This window comes from Symphalangus syndactylus, chromosome X, assembly GCF_028878055.3.
Source record: "Symphalangus syndactylus isolate Jambi chromosome X, NHGRI_mSymSyn1-v2.1_pri, whole genome shotgun sequence".
Lineage (NCBI taxonomy): Eukaryota > Metazoa > Chordata > Mammalia > Primates > Hylobatidae > Symphalangus > Symphalangus syndactylus.
The window spans coordinates 60314551-60338068 of NC_072447.2; the positions used below are offsets into that span (position 1 = coordinate 60314551).

Consider the following 23518-nt stretch of genomic DNA (forward strand, 5'->3'; position numbering starts at 1 on the left):
TGGACAAGGCTTGCAGGCAAACCCTATATCCACGTTTTCATCCATTAGAGCTCAGAAGCTCAAGGCAGCTTGGGCATTGGAAGTAGAGCCATGAATACCTGGGGTTTATTTTATTTTATTTTAAAATTTATCTTCAGTAAATTTCATTCTTTTTTGGTGTATAGTTCTATGAATTTTGACAAACTCACCAAGCCATGTAACTACTACCACAGTCACGATGCAGAAGAAATCTAATTCCCCCCAAAGAACTACCTAATGCTGTCCTGTTATGGTTGATTCCTCTACTCTGTGCTTAATCCCTGGAAAGACTAATCTATTCTCTGTCGATATACTTATGCATATTCCAGAATGTCATATAAATGGAATAATACAGAATGTAGACTTTTGAGCCGGCTTCTTTCTCACAGAATAATGTATTTGAGATTCAGCCACACGTGTCATTGTGTGTATCAATAGTCTGTTCCTTTTTATTGCTGAGTAGCGTTCCATTGTATGGTTGATCACAATTTGTTTCTCCATTCACCAGTTGCTTCCAATTTTTAGCAATTATGACTAAAGCTGCTATCAACATTTGCATATAGGATTTTGTGTGAACATAAGTTTTCATTTCTTTTAAGGAAATATGTAGGCATGGAATTGGTGGAACATGTGGTAAGTATATTTTTAACTTTATTTTTAAAACCTGCCGAACTGTTTTTCCAAAGTGGCTGAACCATTTTTGCATTCCCACTAGCAATGTATGAATGTTCCAGTTGTTCTACAGCCTGGCCAGCAATTGGTATTGTCAGTTTTTTTAAGCCATTGTAATAGGTGCATCAGTGGTATTTCATTATGGCTTTAATTTGCATTTTACTGTTGATGTTGAGCAGCTTGTTCATTTCCTTATAGACATCTGCATATCTTCTTTGGTGAAATGGCTGTTCAAATATTTTGCCCATTTTTTTTGCTTGTTTATCGCGAAACTAACTTTATTTTTCCCAGTTAGATTTCTTTGTTAAATGTCTTCACTGTCCCGGTGACTTCCGGTTCTTATTCTCTTGACGCACACAATGTCCTCAGCCTTCTTTTTTTTTTTTTTTGAGACGGAGTCTCCCTCTGTTGCCCAGGCTGGAGTGCAGTGGAGCAATCTCGGCTCACTGCAACCTCCGCCTCCCGGGTTCACACCATTCTCCTGCCTCAGCCTCCCAAGTAGCTGGGACTACAGGCGCCTGCCACCACGCCCGGCTAATTTTTTGTATTTTTAGTAGAGATGCGGTTTCGCCATGTTAGCCAGGATGGTCTCGATCTCCTGACCTCGGGATCTGCCCACCTCAGCCTCCCAAAGTGCTAGGATTACAGGTGTGAGCCACCGCGCCCAGCCCTCAGCCTTCTTTGGATTTTTCTGCACGCCTCTTGACATTACATGTTACTCTGTGCATATTCACTCTCCAAAGTGCTTGCTGCAGACTGGCTTTTCATCTTTCTTGATCTCAAACACATGGAGTCTGAGTTTCCTGCTTCTCCTTTCCCTTCCTGATTCTGCACGAGAACCCCTGCACTCTTCTGCCCTCTGCTCTCCTCTGCCACTTTAGGCTGGGAGCTCTTATTCTGTCTAACAGACCTCAAGCACCTTTTGTTTTCACTGACTTTGCCCCTAGGTATGGGTTTCTGGGCTCCATCATCTGGATTTTGAATGTCCATGTCTTGGGAGGTCTTCATGGGCTTCTTTTCATTTCAGTTTATTTGAATTCTTTCTACTAATACAATGACCTCAGTTATTTGCTGTTCTACATCAGTCTTATTTTGGTGTCTGGAGAGCAGGGACATTCCCTTATTTTTAGGGACTGAGTCTTGTAATTCGTATTCCTCTTTGTTGGTTTTCATGTTATTGCTGTTCAGATCTTCTGCAGGTTCAATTCTTTTTGCAGAAGTCCTCAGACTTCTCTTCATGATGACCAAGGGTTCGGGTGATTTGCCTCTCACCCTGGGAGCAACCCTCTCTGCTTCTTGCTGGCTGGCAGCTCCTCTATGATTTCCTCTGGTGCAGGCATGCAGTGTGGCCTCTTGGTTCCTGTGACACTTTCATCTTTTCCACATCCCCTCTTGAAGGGTAGTGGGGGCAGGGAGGTGTTGCTTTTGCTTTGTGACTTTACAGGGTCTCTGGTGCCTACCAGGTCTCCCACGGGTTCTACTTTAGGGGCCTGAAGAACTCTTCTGGATATTTTTATAGGTTTTTCCACTGTCAGGTGCTTGCTTTGGAGCACTTGTAAAGCTTTCAGCACCATTTGCCAGTTCCTCAGTGTGGCCTGGTGTTTGAGAGAGCTCTTGGAAGCTGGCCAAATCTTCCAGGGGTTGGGCTTTTTCCTTGGGCACTCTTGGCAATCTGCTGCTACCAGTTACATTTTCTGGGTCCAGCTTCTGCTTTGCAGGTTGCTTAAAGGCTTTTATGCCTTTGCCCTCACCTGCTGGTTCTTTATTGGTGTACACGGTCTCCCCTGATGTTTGTGTGAGCTTGCCGACTGCTAACAGCTCTTCTTTCACTTCTACTTTCTGGCCACAAGCCCTGGGCCATTTCTTTGAGCTTGTTGCAGTGTCTACTAGTTCTGATGGTGATTTGCAGGGTATTTTGGTGGTTTTGTCATGAGTCATTGATTCTTCAGCATGACCTGGTGCTGGGTCTTTGAAGCCGGCCAGGTCTTCTAGGGCTCGGCCTTTTCCCCGGGTGCTCTTGGCCATCTCCTGCTGCCAGTTACACTTGCTGCCGGAGCCAGTGTCTGCTTTGCAGATTCCTTAAATGCGCTGATGCCTTTATCTTCACCTACTGGTTCTTTGCTTCCACGGTTTATTGCCCATTTTTATATTGGATTGTTTGTTTCCTCATTGTTTTGAGAGTTCTTTGTATATTCTGGATACAAGTCCTTTGTTAGATATGTTATTTATAAATAGTTTCTCCCAGTATATTGTTTTTGCATCCTCTTAGCATCTTTTGCAGAGCAACGGCTCATAATTTTCATGAAGTCCAACTTATCAAATTTTTCTATTACGGATAGTGCTTTTGGTGTCATATCTAAGAATTATTGGCCTAACACCAGAAAACAAAGACTTTCTTCTGTGTTTTCTTCTGAAAGTTATACATCTTATATTTAGGTCTATGATTGATTTTTTTTTTTTAAACAGGGTGTCGCTCTGTCACCCAGGCTGGAGTGCAGTGGTGCAATCACTACTGACTGCAACATCCGCCTCCCAGGCTCAAGCCATCCTCCCACCTCAGCCTCCCAAGTATCTCCCAGGCATGTGCCACCATGCCTGGCTAATTTTTTTTTAATTTTATTTTTTGTAGAGATAGAGTTTCACCATGTTGCCCAGACTGGTCTCAAACTCCTGGACTCAAGCAATCCACTCGCCTTGGCCTCCCAAAGTGCTGGGATTACAGGTATGAGCCACCAGGCCCAGCCAGGTCTATGATTAATTTTAAGTGAATTTTTGTAAAAAGTATGAGTAAATTTCTGCACTCTATTCTATTACATTGACCTACGTATCCATCCTTGCACCAATACCACACTGTCTTGATTACTGTGGCTTTATAGTAAGTCTCAAAATTAAGTAGCATGAATCTTCCAATTTTGTTCTTATTTTTTAAAAATGTTTTGAATATTCTAATTCCTTTGCCTCTCCATGTAAATTTTAGAGTCACCATGCTGATATCTATAAAGAATCCTGCTGGGATTTGGACTGGAATTGTGTTGAATCTATAGATAAATTTTTAGAGTACTGACATCTTCACAATATTGAGTCTTCCAATCCATGAACACAGTTCTCCATACATTTCTAAATCTCCATATATTTAGCTCTCTTTTATTTCCTTCATCATTGTTTTGTAGTTTTTAGCACATAGATCTAGGACATATTTGTTAAATTTACACCTAAGTATTTCATTTCTCTGGTATTTTATTTTATTTTATTGTTATTTTTTATTTATTTTATTTTATATTTTATTTTTAGATTGAATCTTGCTCTGTCGCCCAGGCTGGAGTGCAGTGGCCTGACCTCAGCTCACTGAAACCTCTGCCTCCTGGGTTTAAGCTATTCTCGTGCCTCAGCCTCCTGAGTAGCTGGGATTACGGGCGCCTGCCACCACGCCTGGCTAATTTTTGTATTTTTAGTAGAGACAGAGTTTCACCATGTTGCTCACGCTGGTCTCAAATTCCTGACCGCAAGTGATCCGGCTGCCTTGGCCTCCCAAAGTGCTGGGATTACAGGCGTGAGCCACTGCACCTGGCCTTCTTTGGTATTATTGTAAATAGTACTTGTGGTGAGAAGAATAATGGCCCCTAAAGATATCCATGTCCTGATCCTTGGAACCTCTGTTTATATTATCTTACATAAATGGTGGCTCTCACAGATAGGTCAAGTCAATATCATGAAGATGTCAATTCTCCTTCCTATGTTATGTTCTAAACTTACCAACTTTCAGTAAGAATACCAATAAGCTTTTTTTCTGGACCTAAACAAGTTGATACTAAAGTTCATAAGAAAAAATACATATGCGAGAATAGCTACATGGTCTAAGTTTCTTGAACCCATCATGTTCCATTTCCACCTCATTCAATCAGGTCCTTCTCCACCTTCAAATCGCTGCTCAAGCATCCCCTGTGGGAAGTCTTTACTACACACACACACACACACACACACACACACACACAGAGAGAGAGAGAGAGAGAGAGAGAGGAGAGAGAGAGAGAGACAGAGAGGGAGAGAGAGTGTGTGTGTGTGGGCAGATGTTTTTTTGAGTCTCACTCTGTTGTCCAGTCTGGAGTGCGGCGGCACAATCTCGGCTCACTGCAACCTCTGCCTCCCAGGTTGAAGCAATTCTCCTGCCTCAGCCTCCCAAGTAGCTGGGACTACAGGCGCCCGCCACCACACCTGGCTAATTTGTATTTTTTAGTAGAGACAGGGTTTCACCATGTTGGCCAGGCTGGTCTCGAACTCCTGACCTCAAGTGATCTATCCGCCTTGGCCTCCCAAAGTGCTGGGATTACAGGCGTGAGCCACTGTGCCCAGCCCTGGGGCAGACCTTTATGTTATACACTCTCACAGAACTGTGTTCCTCTCCTTCAAGCACTTGGTTCAGTTTGGGGTTATTCACACGTTAGGAGACTGATTTGGTTAAAGTTGGTCTCCTCTCTTAGGCTGGAAGGGACAACAGGGTCAGGGACTGTTTTGCTCATTGTGTACCTCCTCTGCCCAGCACAACCCCAGATACATGACTGCACTTGATACATATTTTTGAATAAATATTTGAATACATAAGAAAAAGTCTGGTCTCTAGGTCCATTGTTTTGAAAGTAGTAAAGATGTGATTTTATCACCCCTGTTTATAATGTTGGAAACCTCATGAAAAACAGAAAAGAAGATTGTAGAGGTAGATTAGAGCCAGACTGTGAAAATCCTCAGAAGGCATGCTGGCCAGGAGCAGTGGTGCACACCTGTAATCCCCGCGCTTTGAGAGGCCAAGGCAGGAGAATCACTTGAGCTTAGGAGTTTGAGACCAGCCTGGGCAACATAGTGAGACCCCATCTCCACAAAATATTAAAAAATTAGCCAGGCCTGGTGACACACACCTGTGGTCCCAGCTACTCAGGAGGCTGAGGTGAGAAGATCCTTTGAGCCTGGGAGGTCGAGGCTTTAGTGAGCCATGATCATGCCCCTGCACTCCAGCCTGGGTGACAGAGCAAGATCCTGTCAGAGAGAGAGAGAGAGAGAGAGAGAGAAGGAGAGAGAGAGAAATAGCAGAAAAAATGAATCAAAAGAAATCTTTTTTTTCTTTTTCTCAGTCTAAAATCCTAGTCTTATTTTTTTCTCAGCCAAGCAGGCAGATTCTGCCTTCCCAATCTCTATCCATCTTTTTCTTTCCAACTGCCATCTATTTCAAATTCTCTGCTCTTTCATTCTGTCCCAATAGGTCTTCCTCTCTCAATCCCAATCCATGGGATCCCAGCAAGACTATTTTTGGAAAGTCATTTCTGCTAACGTTACTTACTCCCTCAATACAAATCATCAGTAGTTTGCTATCAAAGCTCAGATGTAAAGTGCTTCTTCCCAGCAGTCAATCAGACAAAAATGCTTGTTGAGCACCTACTATGTGCTTGACGCCATGATAAGGTCTGGCATTCAAGACCTCTAACAACAGAATTTTCAAACCTTAATGATTTGCATCATTATCCAAAGACCAATTGGAAGCCAAGACAGATTCTGAGCAGAGAAATGGCATTGACCAAAATATATTACTGATTAAAAATTAGGCCGGGTGCAGTGGCTCATGCCTTTAATCTCAGCACTTTGGGAGGTCGAAACAGGCAGACCGCTTGAGCCCAGGAGTTCAAGACCAGCCTGGGCAACATGGTGAAATCCTGTCTCTACAAAAAAAGTAGCCAGGCGTGGTGGTGCACACCTGTAATCCCAGCTACTTGGGAGGCTGAGGAGAGAGGATCACTTGAGCCCGAGAGGCAGAGGTTTCAGTGAGTTGAGATCACACCACTGCACTCCATGCTTGGCGACAGAGTGAGTCCCAGTCTCAAAAAAAAAAAATTAAAAGAGGGCAAAATAGAAACAGAGACTGGCTAGGCAGTTTTTACAGTGCTCTAGGGGACAGTTGGTCCTCTGAGCTAGGGTAGTAGCAATGGCAATGAAGATAAGTGAATGATTTGAAAGGACATTTAGGAGGTAAAACCCACCTGACTTGGTGATAGATTGGATTGAAGAAGAGGGACTGAGGAAGACGGAGATACCCAGAACGGCTCCTAAGTTTCTGACTGCATAATAGAATAGATGGTTTTATCATTCACATATTAAAATTGATATGCCATTGAGGCAACCAAGAGGGAATGTCAAGTGGGCAACTGGATTTCTAGGTGTGGAGCCCCAAGGAGTGGCTGGGGCTGGAAATGTCAATTTGGAGTCATTGAAGAGATCATAGAGTGAAAAGGAAGAGGGCCTGGGGAATCAGCTTCCCACAGCAGCAACAATGTACCGACTCATAAGACTTAAAGCTTACTCTATGGGATACACTGTTCTGGGATTACACACACACACACACACACACACACACCACACCCAGTCATGCATTATTTAATGATGGGGATGCATTCCAAGGAATGCGTTGTTAGGCGATTTCATCATTGTGCAAACATCATAAAGTGTACTTACATAAACCTAGATGGGATAGCCTATTACACACCTAGGCTATATGTACAGCATGTTACTGTACTGAATACTGTAGACAGTTGTAACACGAGATGGTATTTGTGCATCTAAACATATCATCTAATCATAGAAAAGGTACAATAAAAATAAGGTATTAGAATCTTATGGGACCTTCCTTGTATATGCAGCTCATCATTGACAAAACATCAGGTGGCACATGACTGCATATATATACATATATATATATATATATATATAATTTAATTCTTACAACAACTCTGCAGGATAGGGGAGGATAGGTACTATTAGAACTAATGTTTGAGAAATGAAGCACAGAGAGGTTCACTTACTTGCCCAAGGCCATAGAGCTGAAGTGGTGGAGCTGGCCTATGAACTTGGGTGGCCTCACTCCAAAAGATATCAACTTGGGTGGCCTGACTCCAAAGGTCAATCTCTCAAATGCTGTGCTCTGAAGGTGCAGCTATGAACTAGGATAACAGTTCACATGTGATGTCATAGAAGTTGGCAGAAGAGATGGTTTGAAGGTGGGAGTTGTCAACAGTGTTAAATGTTATTGATACATATGTACACTTACAATGTGTCAGTTAAAAATGTTATTGAAAGGTCAAGTAAGGTGAGCCAGGAAAGTGTCCTGGATTCAGTAACATGGCACCAGGCATGGTGGCTCACATTTGTTATCCCAGCACTTTGAGAGGCCAACATAGGAGGATTGCTTGAGCCCAGGAATTGGAGACCAGGCTGGAATACATAGGAAGACTCCGTATCTACACAAATTAAAAATAAAATGTTAGCTGGGAGTGGTGGTGTGAATCTGTGATCCTAGCTAAACTCAAAAAAAAAAAAAAAAACCCATGGAAGCCATTGATAAGCTTAGAAAGAACTGATGATGTGGCAATATGGGGGCAGAACTCAGATTGGAGCGTGCTGAGGAATTGTTCCTGGACCAAGCCGAGGGTCGGACTGCTTATTCTCTCAGCCCAATTACAAGATGCAGGTGAACTGGGAAAGAAGAGAGTTTTTATTTCTGTAACCAGGTGCAGGGAGAAGGCCTGGAAATTATCACCAGACCAACTCAAAATTACAAAGTTTTCCAGAGCTTACATACCTTCTAAGCTATATGTCTACGTGTAAGTGTGCATTCATCTAAAGACATAAGTGATTAACTTCTTCTAATCTATAACTAAGTTCTGAGTCCTGAAGACCTTCCTCTGGAGCCTCAGTAAATTTACTTAATCTAAATGGATCCAGGTGCTGGGGTGATTACCCTTATCTCCTGCTAAATCATGGAGGTTTGGGGAGTTCCTTCAGACCCCTAATAAAATGTGCTTAATCTTTTAAAATTTTATTTTATTGTTTTGAGACAGAGTCTCACTCTGTTGCCCAGGCTGGAATGCAGTGGCTCAATCTCGGCTCACTGCAACCTCCACCTTCCAGGTTCAAGTGATTCTCCTGCCTCAGCCTCCCAAGTAGCTGGGATTACAGGTGCATGCCACGCCCGGCTAATTTTTGTATTTTTAGTAGAGACGAGTTTTCACCACATTGGCCAAGCTGGTCTCAAACTCCTGACCTCAAGTGATCTGCCTGCCTCGGCCTCCCAAAGTGCTGGGATTACAGTCATGAACCACCGCGCCCGGAGAAACTTGTTTAATCTTAAATGGGTCCTGTTAAGAACGCCTTCCTTCTCTTGTCACGCTTCAAGGCCCAGGAAAGACCTAGGCAAAACTCTTGGTGTGCTTTTGTTACCTTCCAGCCTTTGTATAAGGGCACTGGCTCTCTCAGCTTTTAATAGTTAGCTTAACCACGCAGTCAGTGCTGAAACAGTTGTTAGGGAGGCCTGCCTCTTCAGCCGTTAGGGAGACCTGGCTTGCCACAGAATGAGTAGGAGACGAGAGCACGGAGAGAACTAGTATAGAGAGCTCTACTAAGAAGCTGGGCTGTGAGGAGTGGGTAGAGAAACCAGTGGCAACAGGACAAGGGTAGGAGAAGGGCAGGGTGAGGGTACCTGGCAGAAAGATGCAACAGCAGGCTGGAATCTGGCCAGGCTCGTGCCTTCAAGCTGTTAACCTTGGACTGGGGCTGTGGCCTGAAGGAAGGGGTACTTATTTGAATGGGGTCAGCCCCCTTGCAATTCATCTGTCTGGAGGGGGCACTTTCTGATTCTCACAAGGGTACTGTATGTGTTAGCAGCAGCTACACTAAAGGAGGATGCAAATCAATGGGACTTTAAAGAGAGGGAGAGAGGAAGAAACAGAGAAAGAGATCAAACTGTTTAATTTGCACATCAGTGGAAATAATCTGGTTGAGAGGGTGTAGTTGAATAGGGAGGAGAAATGGTGATTGATAGGAGGGACCGGGGCCTACTCTATTGTACCACTCTATTGTGAAAAATGGATAGCAGATCTAGTAACTTAGGTGTGATAGAAATCACTTAATAGAAAACAACTTTAATTCTGATTGAGTTTTCCTTCTGCTACGATGACAGACCCTTGATTGACCTTATTAATTCCTAGGGTTCCTCTACTCCCAAGGTTGTACTCTTGATCTCCCCTGGTGGAGATAAGTAGATATGCTTTCTATGTTTTATTAACTTTACAACACCTTCCCCAAGCTGGTGAAAGGAAGCTCTCAGTTCCTTATTCATTAGCCTGATGAAACAGAGCAAAACATATCTTTTTTGGTTCTGTTTTGAATTTTAGTAACTCTAGTCTTCATCTGCCTGTTGGACTTCCTGTCCCTTTTTCATCTATCTTTGGGTACACATTTCTTCTTACGGGTCCTTTTAAACACCAAGCTCCTGAGAAAGGTCACCATTCTACCACTTTGATTCTGTAAATGTCTTTTGCTCAGAGGTGCCAGAACAGGCTGGGTTATACTGTGGTAACAACCCCCAAATCTCACAATCCCAGGAGGTACATGGGTACTAAGAATTATTCACATTTTACAAATGACCAAACTGGGCCCCAGAGTATTGTTAAAATGTGTAGAGCCCATCAGCTGGTGAAACCCTAAGGAACACAACACTTAGAATTTCACAAAGGCTAGACTTTATGAAATGTGCTGCGTGAATGCAGTAGTATCTCCAACCGCCCTGGACCACTCTGCCACGTACAATCTTGTATCTTTTAGTCCAGAACTCAGTAACATCCACTCCAGGGCTGATGGGGGCGCTGGATGTAGATAGTGGCGAGTGGTTATCTGCCTAGGATAGCGATGGCTAGGCAGGGGACATAAAACAGAAGAGGCAGTGGCCTTCTCCGGGTGGGGTCTATGGCCCTTTACTGGATACATTCTGTACACACAGGCCCCTCCTTTGCCTGAAGTCATTGATGAAGACTTCATTACGGAGGGTTTGGGGAAAGGTGGGGGTCTGGCTCCGTAAGCCGGCGTCCCAACCCCGCTACAGCCCCGCCCAGATCTGGCAGAGCCGTGGGCGAACCCAGGCGGGCAGAAAGGCGGGGCGGGCGGCTGCCAAGCCGGCCAATAGGCGGCTCTCCGGCGGCTGAGCCGAGAGGGCAGGGGCGCCGTCAGTAGCACCACCGCCTTCCAAGTTTCCCCTTGTGGATGCGCGGCCCCGCGGCTCTGCTCCTCCCGGCGCAGAGGGGCCGGGAGAGGCCACAAGAGCGGACCTGGGACGGGATTTCTGAGGAACGAGAGAAGACTGGCGCCCGACCCGCTCTGGAGGGTCGGTGAACGATGAAGGGCCGGCGGCGGCGACGCCGAGAGTACTGCAAGTTCGCGCTGCTGTTGGTGCTGTACACGCTGGTGCTGTTGCTCGTCCCCTCCGTATTGGACGGCGGCCGCGACGGGGACAAGGGCGCCGAGCACTGCCCCGGCCTGCAGCGCAGCCTGGGAGTGTGGAGCCTGGAGGCGGCGGCGGCCGGCGAACGCGAGCAGGGCGCGGAGGCGCGGGCCGCCGCGGAAGGGGGCGCGAACCAGTCCCCTCGGTCCCCAAGCAACCTCAGCGGCGCTGTCGGGGAGGCGGTGTCTCGCGAGAAGCAACACATCTACGTGCATGCCACCTGGCGCACCGGCTCGTCCTTCCTGGGCGAACTCTTTAACCAGCACCCGGACGTTTTCTACTTGTATGAGCCCATGTGGCATCTATGGCAGGCGCTGTATCCGGGCGACGCTGAGAGCTTGCAGGGCGCGCTGCGCGACATGCTGCGTTCGCTCTTCCGCTGCGACTTCTCCGTGCTGCGGCTGTACGCGCCGCCGGGGGACCCTGCTGCGCGCGCCCCGGACACGGCCAATCTTACCACGGCCGCCCTCTTCCGCTGGCGGACTAACAAGGTCATCTGCTCGCCGCCACTGTGTCCTGGCGCACCCCGTGCCCGGGCCGAGGTGGGCCTCGTCGAGGACACCGCCTGCGAGCGCAGCTGCCCACCCGTGGCGATACGCGCCCTGGAGGCCGAGTGCCGAAAGTACCCGGTGGTGGTCATCAAGGACGTGCGCCTGCTCGATCTGGGCGTGCTGGTGCCCCTGTTGCGTGACCCAGGCCTCAACCTGAAGGTGGTGCAGCTTTTCCGCGACCCGAGGGCGGTGCACAACTCGCGCCTCAAGTCTAGGCAGGGACTGCTGCGCGAGAGCATCCAGGTGCTGCGCACCCGCCAGAGGGGCGACCGCTTCCACCGTGTGCTGCTGGCGCACGGCGTGGGTGCTCGCCCCGGGGGCCAGTCTCGCGCGCTGCCCGCCGCGCCGCGCGCCGATTTCTTCCTGACCGGTGCGCTCGAGGTGATCTGCGAAGCCTGGCTGCGCGATCTGCTTTTCGCGCGCGGTGCGCCCGCCTGGCTGCGGCGCCGCTACCTGAGGCTGCGCTATGAGGACCTGGTGCGGCAGCCACGCGCCCAGCTGCGCCGCCTGCTGCGCTTCTCCGGGCTACGCGCGCTCGCAGCGCTCGATGCCTTCGCGCTCAACATGACTCGCGGAGCGGCCTACGGCGCCGACCGGCCCTTCCACCTGTCAGCGCGCGACGCCCGGGAGGCGGTGCACGCCTGGCGCGAGCGCCTGAGCCGAGAGCAGGTGCGCCAGGTGGAGGCCGCCTGCGCTCCAGCCATGCGTCTGCTCGCCTACCCTCGCAGCGGAGAGGAAGGCGACGCGGAGCCGCCCAGGGACCGGGAGACGCCGCTGGAGATGGATGCCGACGGCGCCACGTAGCCTCCCATCCCTGTCCCCGGCACGGATCCGGGTAAGGTGGCCCGGGGCAAGGCAGGGACCGGGACTGGTCTTCCAGGAGCCTGGAATGGCCTGGGGAGGGGAGGTGTAGGGGGGAGGGTACCATGCTGGATCCCATTCTATCAGATCAGGTCCAAGAGGATGGGAAAGTCCTGCTCATAGAATTTGGATTCATCGGAATCTCCAGCTTAGCGTCGCGCCTCCTACTCCTATGAAGTAGGAGGTTTCAGAGGGCTGAGGAGAGTAGAGAAGGTTTGAAATAGTCATAATGAGCCGTGAGACTGGGAATTGACATGTGGAGTACAGATTTCGGAAACCATTTGAGGTTGATGATTATGGAGTTATCTTGATGCCAGTTTGTCCTGTGAGGAGACTTTGCAATGGTGTTTACAGGCACAGAGAAAGCCAAAAGCAGAGAGTTTGGTGGAAAGGCATTGATTCTAACCTTACCTATCCCTAATCTTTCTGTTTCATGTTTCTTCTCTATCTGTTTTATGCGCAGGCTCCAGGGCTTTTCTCCTGAGTTTCCAAACATGCAGGCACAGTCAGGCGGCTCTTGCAACACTTCTTGCACATCGTGTGTCTCAGGCGCTTGTGTAGTGAATAGACTTGCTTTCCCCTGGCTCATGTGCGCCTCTCCGTCTCCCCTCCCCCTCCTTCCCTCTCTCATTTCCCCCTCCCCCTCTTCCTCTTCCTCCCCCTTCCCCTCCTCTTCTCCCTTCCCCCTTCTCCCTGTAGCTGGCATTTGCAGGATATTTGACCATATCCCATTCACATCAGGTCACAAAAGCTGCCTGGTCAGCTTCCTCTAGTGTCGACAAGACCTCAGGGTTGGGTGTCCCCCACTCCACCCCATCCGTTTAACAGATGGAGCCTTCAATTGGCAGTAGCAGTTTGTGACTGCAGGAGGAGCTTTGTGAAAAGACACTGCCCCCTCTTTTTTGTTTTTTTCATTTTTGTTTTTTGTTTTTTCTCTGTATATCTGAAGATGCTAAAGTGAGGCTTAAACAGTCTCAAAATGTGTTCTGTGTGAGTCAGTGTATGGCCTGAGGGAAGGGTTTGTTCTGCACAGTGCTGACCATAGGAGTCTACTTAGTGACATGGGAGTGTGTTTCCCCAAACTTTGTGTGAATTGGAAGGGTGCCGCCTTCTGCACTGTGCAGTCAGTCCAGAGGAGGAGGAAAAGCAGTGCTGGGTGGGCGGAAGTGAGTTAAGTTTCCATTCATTATTTTATAGTGTAATTCAGCATTCCCCTGAGATGAAGCTCTGAGGACAAACGTTGAAGATATTAATGAAGAGGGATTTTGTTGTTGTTACAGAACCAGGGTTTCAGAGTGATTTCAGAAGCTGGCTAACTAATTTTTCTCCCAGTAATCAAATGGTTTTCTTAGTCAGTTTCTGAAATTGCTAGGAAGTCTGTGTTCTTTCCTGATTTCCTGAGTGATGGAAGGTAAGGCACAGGGTGACTTGTCACATCTTAACAAAAACATCCTTTCATCTGCTGATCCTGTATTTACAGATGTAACAGTAATTGTCCCTAACCCTTCTTCACAGGCCTGAGGGAACTCCTCCCCTGGGCGGAATGCTGTGCATTTTATGGCTTTAAGACATGACAATCTCCCAGAAACTTTTGCTTTTTTTTTTTTTTTTCATTTTTACTAACATCTATTTGAGTACTGGCTGGGGTGAAGCATTAAAGAGAATAGAGAGGAGGGTAGAGGACAGTCTTTGCCCTCTAGGAAGTTAGAGTCTGTGTGGGTGACAGTGACTGTGAGGGAAGACACTGGTGTTGCTGTTTGGAAGGCCGATGGGGCTTCCTTTGCAGGGCTGCAGGGACATCTGGGAGCAAGCTTTAGGCTCTTCCAGACTTTAGTGGCTGACTCCTTTCTCCCGCATTGGGCACTTACCACCAATCAGTGGATTGATTACAATGCTTGTATTCTTGGTTCCTAGGAAGATAACGTTACTGCCGACGCACTGATGGGTTTTCCAAAAGTTTGTCACACTCTATTCTAAAGAAGGGAGGAGAAGAGAGGGGGAGGGATCCTTACTGAAGGGCTATGTGTCATGCACTGAGTTAGGCATTGTACATATATCGTTATTTATACCAGTTTTCCAGATGAGGAATCCGAGACTCAGAGAAGTAATTTGCCCAAAGTCATACCTGGGCTGGTGAGGGTGGAACAGTGTTTGGTGTTAGACTCCAGAGCTCATAATCTTCTCTTTTATACCTCACCTGGCCCCCGCCTTGGCATTCCCTGGCAGCACCCCGATACTCCAGCCCGGCTAGTATGAGGTGGAAAACACACTCAGCTTTATTACTAATATGTCCCAACCACTGAACAAATAAAATATCCCTGAGCTGCTGACAACTTTACAGCCATCCTCCCCATAGGGCATCTCAGGATGCCCTCGGCTCAACTGAGGAGAGAGGCCACATGTGAATTAACCTGAGTAACTTCTGGATGGTCCATACCCAATGGCCAGGATTTGGCAGTGAGGGAGTCAGTGAAGTTTTTTCTGGTCTGGGTGGGGGCCGTAGCACCCTGAACCAAGTCACCAAGGACCTAGGCCCTTCCTATCTTTTACATCTTGACTTTCATTCACTGGCTTATCTTCCCACTGTCACAAGATGGTAGCCACAGCTCCAAGCATAACATCTTCACACAACGACACAGGGTTATTAAAATACAGAAAGGAAGGAAGCTATCTAGCCGGTAAGGGGTGGAGGGGTTTTTCCTCCTGCCATGCTCTTTTTTTTTGAGTGGCAGCTCTTACTCTGTCACCCAGGCTGGAGTACAGTGGTGTCATCTTGGCTCACTGCAATTTCCTCCTCCCAGGCTCAAGGGATCCTCCCACCTCAGCCTCCCGAGCATCTGGGCCCACAGGTGCGTACCACCACATCTACTCTTTCACCCAGGCTGGAGTGCAGTGTCATGGCTCACTGCAGCCTCAACTTCCCAGGGTTAAGCAATCCTCCCACCTCAGCCTCCCAAGTAGCTGGGACTACAGGTGCACATCACCACTCTATCTCATTAAAAAAAAATTTTTTCTTTTGCAAAGATTGGGGATGGGCGGGGAGTGGGGGCTCTCACTGTGTTGCCCAGGTTAGTCTTGTACTCCTGAGCTCAAGCGATCTGCCTGCCTCGGCCTCTCAAAGTGCTGGGATTATGGATGTGAATCACTGCACCCAGCCTTAATAAATTGTAAAACCTTTCCCAGAACCCCCTTTACCAGCAGACGTCCCTTTATGTCTCATTAGCTAAAACTGGGTTATACAGCCTGCCCTAGCCCAATCATTGGTGAAAGGGAATGGGAGCATTGTGATTGGCTTAGACCAGCAGTTCTCAGCCCTGGCTGAACATTACATTTACCTGAGGAGCTTTTTTGTTTATTTTTTTAATGCCAATGCCTGAGCTCCACCCCCAGAGATTCTGATTTAAGTAGTCTGGAGTGGAGCCCTGAGACCCAGGCACTGGGATGTTTGAAAAGCTCCCCAGATGATCCTACTGTATAGCCAAAGCTGAGAACCTCTGGCTCGGACCAGTCATGGTTCATCCCCTGGGCCAGATGGGACCAGAAGGCTGCCACCGGAACAAGATCAGGATGGGGAATAAAGGGCTGTTGATGAGCATTGAACTGCTTGCCACGGTAATTTATCTGAAAGAACTTGGAGCTATGAAGTGCCAAGCAGATGTAGAGTGTTATTATGGAAAGGGGAAAATGTCCTCAATTATACATGAGTCCATTTATCACCCCCTCACGTGCCTTCAAATGCTTTGTTGTCTGTAGCTCATTATCTAATAATCCATCATTGTATACTATCCACCACTGTTCTGGACAGACTGATGTGGTATCCTGTCCTTTTCAGCATGTCTCCCTTTAATGTCTGCCCTTGGTAGGTCCCGAAGTTTCATCCTGCTAGGCATTTAAGGCACCTTGATCTTTGCTCTTGACATGACATATGCATCCTTTGAAAGAAATTAGGAAAGAAGGCAAACATCCTGTAATTTGAACCCTAACAATCAGGAAGCTTTCTTTCTAAGGAAATCATGTAAACAGGAAAAGAAATGATCAACCACCACCAAATCATTTTGAAAATCTTTCTATTTTAATCAGGAAACTGGGCCCCAAACATTTTATACAGGCTTATGTATAAATATCACTGAGGCCGAGTGCAGTAGCTCACACCTGTAATCCCAGAACTTTGGGATGCTGAGGCAGGAAGATCACTTGAGGCCAGGAGTTCAAGACCAGCTTAGGCAACATAGTGAGACACCCCCCCATCTTTACAATTTTTTTTAAAGTAGCTGGGGGTAGTGGTGCACATCTGTAGTCCCAGCTACTTGAGAGGGTGAGGTAGGAGGATCGCTTGAGCCCAAGAAGTCGAGGCTGCAATGAGCTGTGATCGCGCCACTGCACTCTAGCCCGGATGACAGAGAGAGATCCTGTCTCAACAGATAAATAAATATCACTGAAAGTGAAGCTGTTGTTTACACACAGACGGCTAAAGAATGGGCATTTTATTTTATTTTTTGAGATGGAGTCTTGCTCTGTTGCCAAGCTGGAGTGCAGTGGTGCGATCTCGGCTCACTGCAACCTCTGCCTCCCAGGTTCAAGCAATTCTCCTGCCTCAGCCTCCCGAGCAGCTGGGACTACAGGTGTGTGCCACCACGCCCAGCTAATTTTTTTGTATTTTTAGTAAAGACGGGGTTTCACCATGTTGGCCAGGATGGTCTCAATCTCTTGACCTCGTGATCCACCCACCTCGGCCTCCCAAAGCGCTGGGATTACAGGTGTGAGCTACCGCGCCCGGCCCAGAATGGGCATTTTTGAAACATTGCTCCTATATAGAATTTCTCATTCAACAAAATTTCTTCAGACTCCTAATAGCATATCAACCTGGGTGCTAGGTTTGAGCCAGAGAGCTGGAAGTTAGGATGGTGTGTGTGTGCGCATGTGTGTGTGCGCATGGATAGGTACCTGAGTAGCAGGGCTGCAATAAGGTGTGAACAATTTTTAAAAATACATCCATGTCCAAATCATTATTGCTCCTTGTGAGGTTAATGCTACCTTTGATCAAGGCATTATCAGAGCTCCCATTTGGGCCTGCCTTCCCTGGCAGGACCCCTCAGCTGATGGATACGGTGTTAAGGAAAAGTCAAGACTTGTCAAGTCTGATGAGTGAACAGGGAAGGAGGCTGGTCCTACAAAGCAAGGGGTGGACATAAAGTAGTAACAGTCATTCTTTGCTTTCTATATGAAGTCAGTTTTTGAATTATGGCATGGGAACCCAGGCATCAGGGCCTGCCTCTCCTGGTTACTACTTAATTGACCTCTGGCAAGTCCCTAAACCTTTTCAGCTTTAGTGTTCTTACCAATAAGAAGAGGAAGTCAAATTAAAAGGATTTCCGGGCCAGGCATGGTGGCCTATGCCTGTAATCTCAGCATTTTGGGAAGCTGAGGCGGGCGGATCATTTGCGGTCAGGAGTTCGAGATCAGCCTGACCAACATAGTGAAACCCCATCTCTACTAAAAATACAAAAATTAGCCGGGCGTGGTGGTGGGCACCTGTAGTCCCAGCTACTTAGGAGGCTAAGGCAGAAGAATCACTTGAACCCGGAGGCAAAGGTTGCAGTGAGCTGAGATTGCGCCATTGCACTTCAGCCTGGACGATAGAGCCAGACTCTGTCTCCAAAATAATAATAATAATAATAATAAAAATAAATAAATAAGGGCTGGGTGCAGTGGCTCATGCCTATAATCTCAGCACTTTGGGAGGCTGAGGCAGGTGGATCATGAGGTCAGGAGTTCGAGACCAGCCTGACCAACATGGTGAAACCCTGTCTCTACTAAAAATACAAAAATTAGCCAGGCATGGTGGCGCGTGCCTGTAATCCCAGCTACTCGGGAGGCTGAGGCACGAGAATTGCTTGAACCTGGGAGGCAGAGGTTGCAGTGAGCTGAGATCGCGCCACTGCACTCTAGCCTGGGCGGCAGAGTGAGACTCTGTCTCAGGAAAAAAAAAAAAAATTGTAGAAATAACATAAGCATGTGGTAAAAATAGAAATTTTTTTTTGAGGCAGAGTTTTGCTCTTGCCAGGCTGGAGTGCAATGGCACGATCTCGGCTCACCGCAACCTACACCTCCTGGGTTCAAGCAATTCTCCTTCCTCAGCCCCCCGAGTAGCTGGGATTACAGGCATGCGCCACCACGCCCAGCTAATTTTGTATTTTTAGTAGAGACAGGGTTTCTCCATGTTGGTCAGGCTGGTCTCGAACTCCTGACCTCAGGTGATCTGCCCGTCACAGCCTCCCAAAGTGCTAGGATTACAGGCGTGAGTCACTGTGCCCGGCCAAAAATAGAATTTAACAGGATAGAAGTTTATAAAATACCTGCCAGTCTCACTTCCTAGAAGCAGCCACAACATTTCTTGTAGTATATGTCTAGAAATGTTTTATGCAAATTCCAGCAGAAAAATATAGCCTTTTTATACACAAATGGGATTGAACTCTATTTATTGTTCTGCACTTTTTTCACTTATTGCTTTGAAAATCTTCCCGTTTCATCTTCTTTTTAATAACTATATTGTATTTCATGGTAGGAATGTATTATAACATATTTAACTAGCTCCTAGTTCCATACTGTAGGGCATTTAGTTGTTATAGTTTTGTGCTCTATTTCATTGCATTTCTAGTAGGGTCCTTGCATTTGCATACATGTGAGTATATCTGTCAGAAAAATTCCTATAGCAGAGTGACCTTATATAGCAAAAGGTATATGCTTTGTACATTTTGAGAGGTAATGTTCTTCAAAGTCGGCCAACATTCACTACCACCAGCAATTTCTTGGAGCGTCTGTTTCCCAGACTTTCAATAACATAGATTTGATTTCATTTTTTCATCTTGGCCAGTTTGATGAATGGAAAATTCTTGCTGTTGGCATCCTGGCTCTCTCTGACCCTACAGTTCATCTCTGATGATGAATGATGGCCTCATACTTTGGGTTGTAGTCACTAGAATGCCAAAATGAAATCAACTTCTTAGCCCTTCTATAGTCCACATGTATTTGGAGAGTGTTATTTTTGTGATTATTTTGAAGAAATTGATACATTTTGATATAAAAATTATCCCTTTAGAAAACCACACTTCGACAGGACATCAGGTTTTAGCAAGGTTCTTGTTCAGGTGGCCTTCTTCTGGTACTGTTGCAGGGGATTGTACTTATTGACTCGAGCATCAACAATTTGCGGACCCTATCACTGGGGAAATTAGGCTGATTTTAAATAAGGTTTAACCATTCATACATTTTCTCTATGTTCCTGAGAGCCCTCTTTGTGGTCTCAGCAGGGGAAGGGCAGAAGTGCCCATTTGCAGTTTTTGAGGCAGCAGTCAAACGGTTTTCTAAGAGGTTTTTTTTTTTTTTTTTTTGTCTTGGCAGAGATTTTCTTCCCATGAATACGAATGTAATATAAATAGTTGGGAGTGATGCTTTTGAAAAACATTTACAAACAGCTGGTTTAACATTCTTCAGTATGCCTTGTCTCAGCCTGCCCTCAGCATGAGCAGGCCAGAAAATAAGGAAACGAAAAAAACTAAACTGGCCTCACTTTTTTGTGTCTGACGTTCCAGTTGAACAAGGTGACTAATAAATGAACCCCTCTCTTTGTGAGGTCTCCTGGCTCCTCAGCCTCATGCTTCATAGTGGAAATAAAAGGAACTTGCTCTATTGAAAGGGACATTTCTGCTGAGGTGCAGTATAAAATAAGAATAGTAGAGATTAAGAAACAGCTCTGGCTCAAATTCAAGTACACAGGCAAGTGGGAACTGTTTGGGAATTGAATAGGAAGCAGTTTTAATTGGAGAAAATAGAAAATTGCGGAGCTCAGTGATGTGTCTATAATTGCAGTCCTTCAGCTTTGCTCCCCAGCCCCCTTGGCACCCTGGCACCAAACCAGTGGCCAGGTCTGACATTTCCTGCAGCTGACCCTGTTCATAATTAAGACCACCCTGCTGGATGCTGAGAATAAATTAGAGCATCAGCTGATGATAAATATTTTTAAAAATTTGTTATGGATACATATTTGTACATGTTTATGGAGTACATGTGATTTTTTTGTTACATGCACAGTGTGTAATGATCAAGTCAGGGTATTGGGGTGCCCATCACCTTGAGTGTTTATAATTTTTATGTGTTGGGAAGATTTCAAGTCCTCTCTCCTGGCTATTTTGAAATATACCATACATTGTTGTTAACTGTAGTCACCCTACTCTGCTATTGAACTTAGAACTTACTTCTTCTGTCTAACTGTGTGTTCATACCCATTTAACCAATCTGTCTCCACGACAACCCCCACACCCTTTGCAGCTTCTGGTGACCACCATTCTATTCTCTACCTCCATGGGATCAACTTTTTTAGCTCACATCTGAGTGAGAACATGCAATATTTGTCTTTCTGTGCCTGGCTTATTTCAGTTGACGTAATGACTTCCAGTTCTTCTGATGGTGAATATTTTTAAATTAGGAGATTAAGAGGCTGTGAAAGAGGGCCACCACATTTGATTTCAATGATGACTATATTCTGTGCCAGCAGATTCCCCTCCCATTAAATGGATGGGAGCAGGAAGAACTTTGCTGTAGAGTCACATTCTGAAAATAGCCACTGAGGTAGACACGTTTTGCTTACGGAATCGAAGCCCTTTCTAGAATGTTAAAAGGTGCCTTGGCCGGGTACGGTGGCTCACACCTGTAATCCCAGCACTTTGGGAAGCCAAGGCAGGCAGATCACCTGAGGTCGGGAGTTCAAGACCAGCCTGACCAACATGGAGAAACCCCACCTCTACTAAAAATATAAAATTAGCCAGGCGTGGTGGCACATGCCTATAATCCCAGCTACTCGGGAGGCTGAGGCAGGAGAATCACTTAAACCCGGGAGGCAGAGATTGTGGTGAGCCGAGATCGCACCATTGCACTCCTGTCTGGGCAACAAGAGTGAAACTGTCTCAAAAAAAAAAAAAAAAAAAAAAAAAAAAGGGCCCTGAAGATGCAGGGTACTCTCTGGGCCAGTAGGCCAGTAAGAAGCCTGAAGTCTGGCCTGAAATCCAAATGCCTAGAGGGAGTGCTTGTTTGATTTTAATATCACTGGGTCATGGTATCCAGCAGGTTGGAGACCAGGAAGCTAACCTAACTGAAGGGCTGAAGTGTGTAATTCTGCCCTGAAATAGAACATCACAGAAAGCTTTGTAAGGCATGAAGAGTGCAGCCATGATCAAGACTGTGAGTTCTTCAGTAAAGATGATGAAGTGAGGAAAGTTATGAGCAGCTTTAGGAGGAAACTCAGAAGCTAATTGAAGAAGTCATTACATCCAGACAGATAAGGTAGACATTAGGAAAAATTGTACCAGAGCTTTGAGGTCACTTTTCCCATGACTGAGACCATATTTTCTCAAAAAGGACTCTTTACTGCCTCAGAGAAATTATAGGAACAGTAAGCCAAAAATGCTAAAATCAACATAATATTTTAAAAATAGGACCAACTGGCGACCAGCCAAGAACTGGCATATGTTAAATACACAGATTTTAGAAGTAAGAGAAGTAGATCTGTCTCTTGCTATAATAAAGAATATCACTAACATGGATATAATAAAGGGAAAAAAACACATTTTTCAGGCTCTGCAAACAACAACAAAAAAGTTCCTCTTTGTTGCCTTTCTGCACCCTCCCACTTTCTCTTTTTTTTCTTTTCCGTTCTTTTTTTTTTTTTTTTTTTTTTTTTTTTGAGAGTCTTACTCTGTTGCCCAGGCTGGAGTGCAGTGGCGTGATCTGGGCTCACTGCAACCTCCGCCTCCCGGGTTTAAGCAATTCTTGTGCCTCAGCCTCCAGAGTAGCTGGGACTACAGGCATGCACCACCACGCCCGGCTAATATTTGTATTTTTAGTAGAGAAGTGGTTTCACCACGTTGGCCAGGCTGGTCTCGAATTACTGACCTCAGGTGATCCACCCACCTTGGCTTCCCAAAGTGCTGGGATTACAGGGGTGACCCACCACACCTGGCCCACCCTCCCATTTTCTAGCTGCTAGGAATTACAGAGGGCAATTTTGCAAAAAGGAGATGATTGGCCAAAAACGTACACATCCCTTGCAAAGAATAACAAAATTCCTAACATTATTGAATGCCTTTTAAAATAATTTTACTTCATATTTATTTATGTATTTATTTATTTTTGAGACGGAGTCTTGCTCTGTTGCCCAGGCTGGAGTGCAGTGACACGTATTGGCTCAACGCAACCTGTGCCTCCTGAGTTCAAGCGATTCTCGTGCTTCAGCCTCCAGAGTGTCTGGGACTACAGGCACCTGCCACCACGCCTGGCTAATTTTTTTGTATTTTCAGTAGAGACAGGGTTTCCCCATGTTGGCCAGGCTGGTCTCGACCTCCTGACAAGTGATCCGCCTGCCTCGGCCTCCCAAAGTGCTGGGATGAGCACCCCAAAGAGGGGTGAGTCAGCACACCCAGCCATTTTTATTTTTCAACAGTCAAAGGGGAAGAGAAATCATCTGAGCTCAGGAAAAATCCACGTCTTGATCCTTGGCGCGGCAATCTCCAGCAATCCTGTAGACTGGCCTCCACGATCCAATGTCCTGTGCCAACACGAACCTGCTCTAGGCCATGGAGCCACTTTACTCCCACAAGACCATGGACAAGAAAGGCTAGGAAAGGGTGGAACAAACATACTGCCTCACTCTGCAGGGAGAGATACCTGCAATGATTGGCTAGAGTTTGGCTGGTCCATAGATTCTGTATACTGACTAGCCATTCTAACCTGGGAATCTTAAAACTGATCAAGGGCAGAGAACGAGCCTTCCTGGGCAGTCCCAGTGTGGGGGTAGGGAAACTTCAGTTGCTCATTTGACTGATAACCCCTATGGGGACCAATGGCAGCCTGAATTGCAGATCTAAGCTCCAGGTCACTTTCCAGCTCTGTGCTCTCCCAAATCCCTTCCACTCTCACTTAGTGGATCGCAAACATCTGCAGGTGGCTTGTCCAAATATATATTATAAAATACTGAGTCAGTTCCTTTATTGGAGTTGGGAGCAACTTTACTCACAAAAGCAATTAGGTATGCCAACTAAATTTATATCTT

General features: G+C 46.4%; 2 protein-coding genes and 1 pseudogene across 6 annotated transcripts in view; 2 read left to right on the top strand and 1 right to left on the bottom strand.

Moving 5' to 3' along the window:
• Positions 1-23518, top strand: part of LOC129475042 (zinc finger protein 674-like) — a 981285-nt gene that overhangs the window by 112467 nt on the left and 845300 nt on the right.
• Positions 1-23518, top strand: part of CHST7 (carbohydrate sulfotransferase 7) — a 219747-nt gene that overhangs the window by 14558 nt on the left and 181671 nt on the right. For 2 of the 5 annotated variants that reach the window (XR_010119571.1, XR_010119570.1), the window contains one exon: positions 3320-3412. Coding sequence is in view for 3 of the 5 variants with exons in the window: in XM_055266905.2 (XP_055122880.1) it covers positions 10897-12357 (1461 nt within the window). In the remaining 2 variants the exon portion in view is untranslated. Of the gene's footprint in view, positions 1-3319; positions 3413-7794; positions 12389-23518 lie in introns of those variants that run through there. The other 3 variants (XM_055266905.2, XM_055266904.2, XM_055266903.2) reach the window with 2 other exon arrangements.
• On the bottom strand, positions 924-2880 carry LOC129475047 (proliferation marker protein Ki-67-like; annotated as a pseudogene).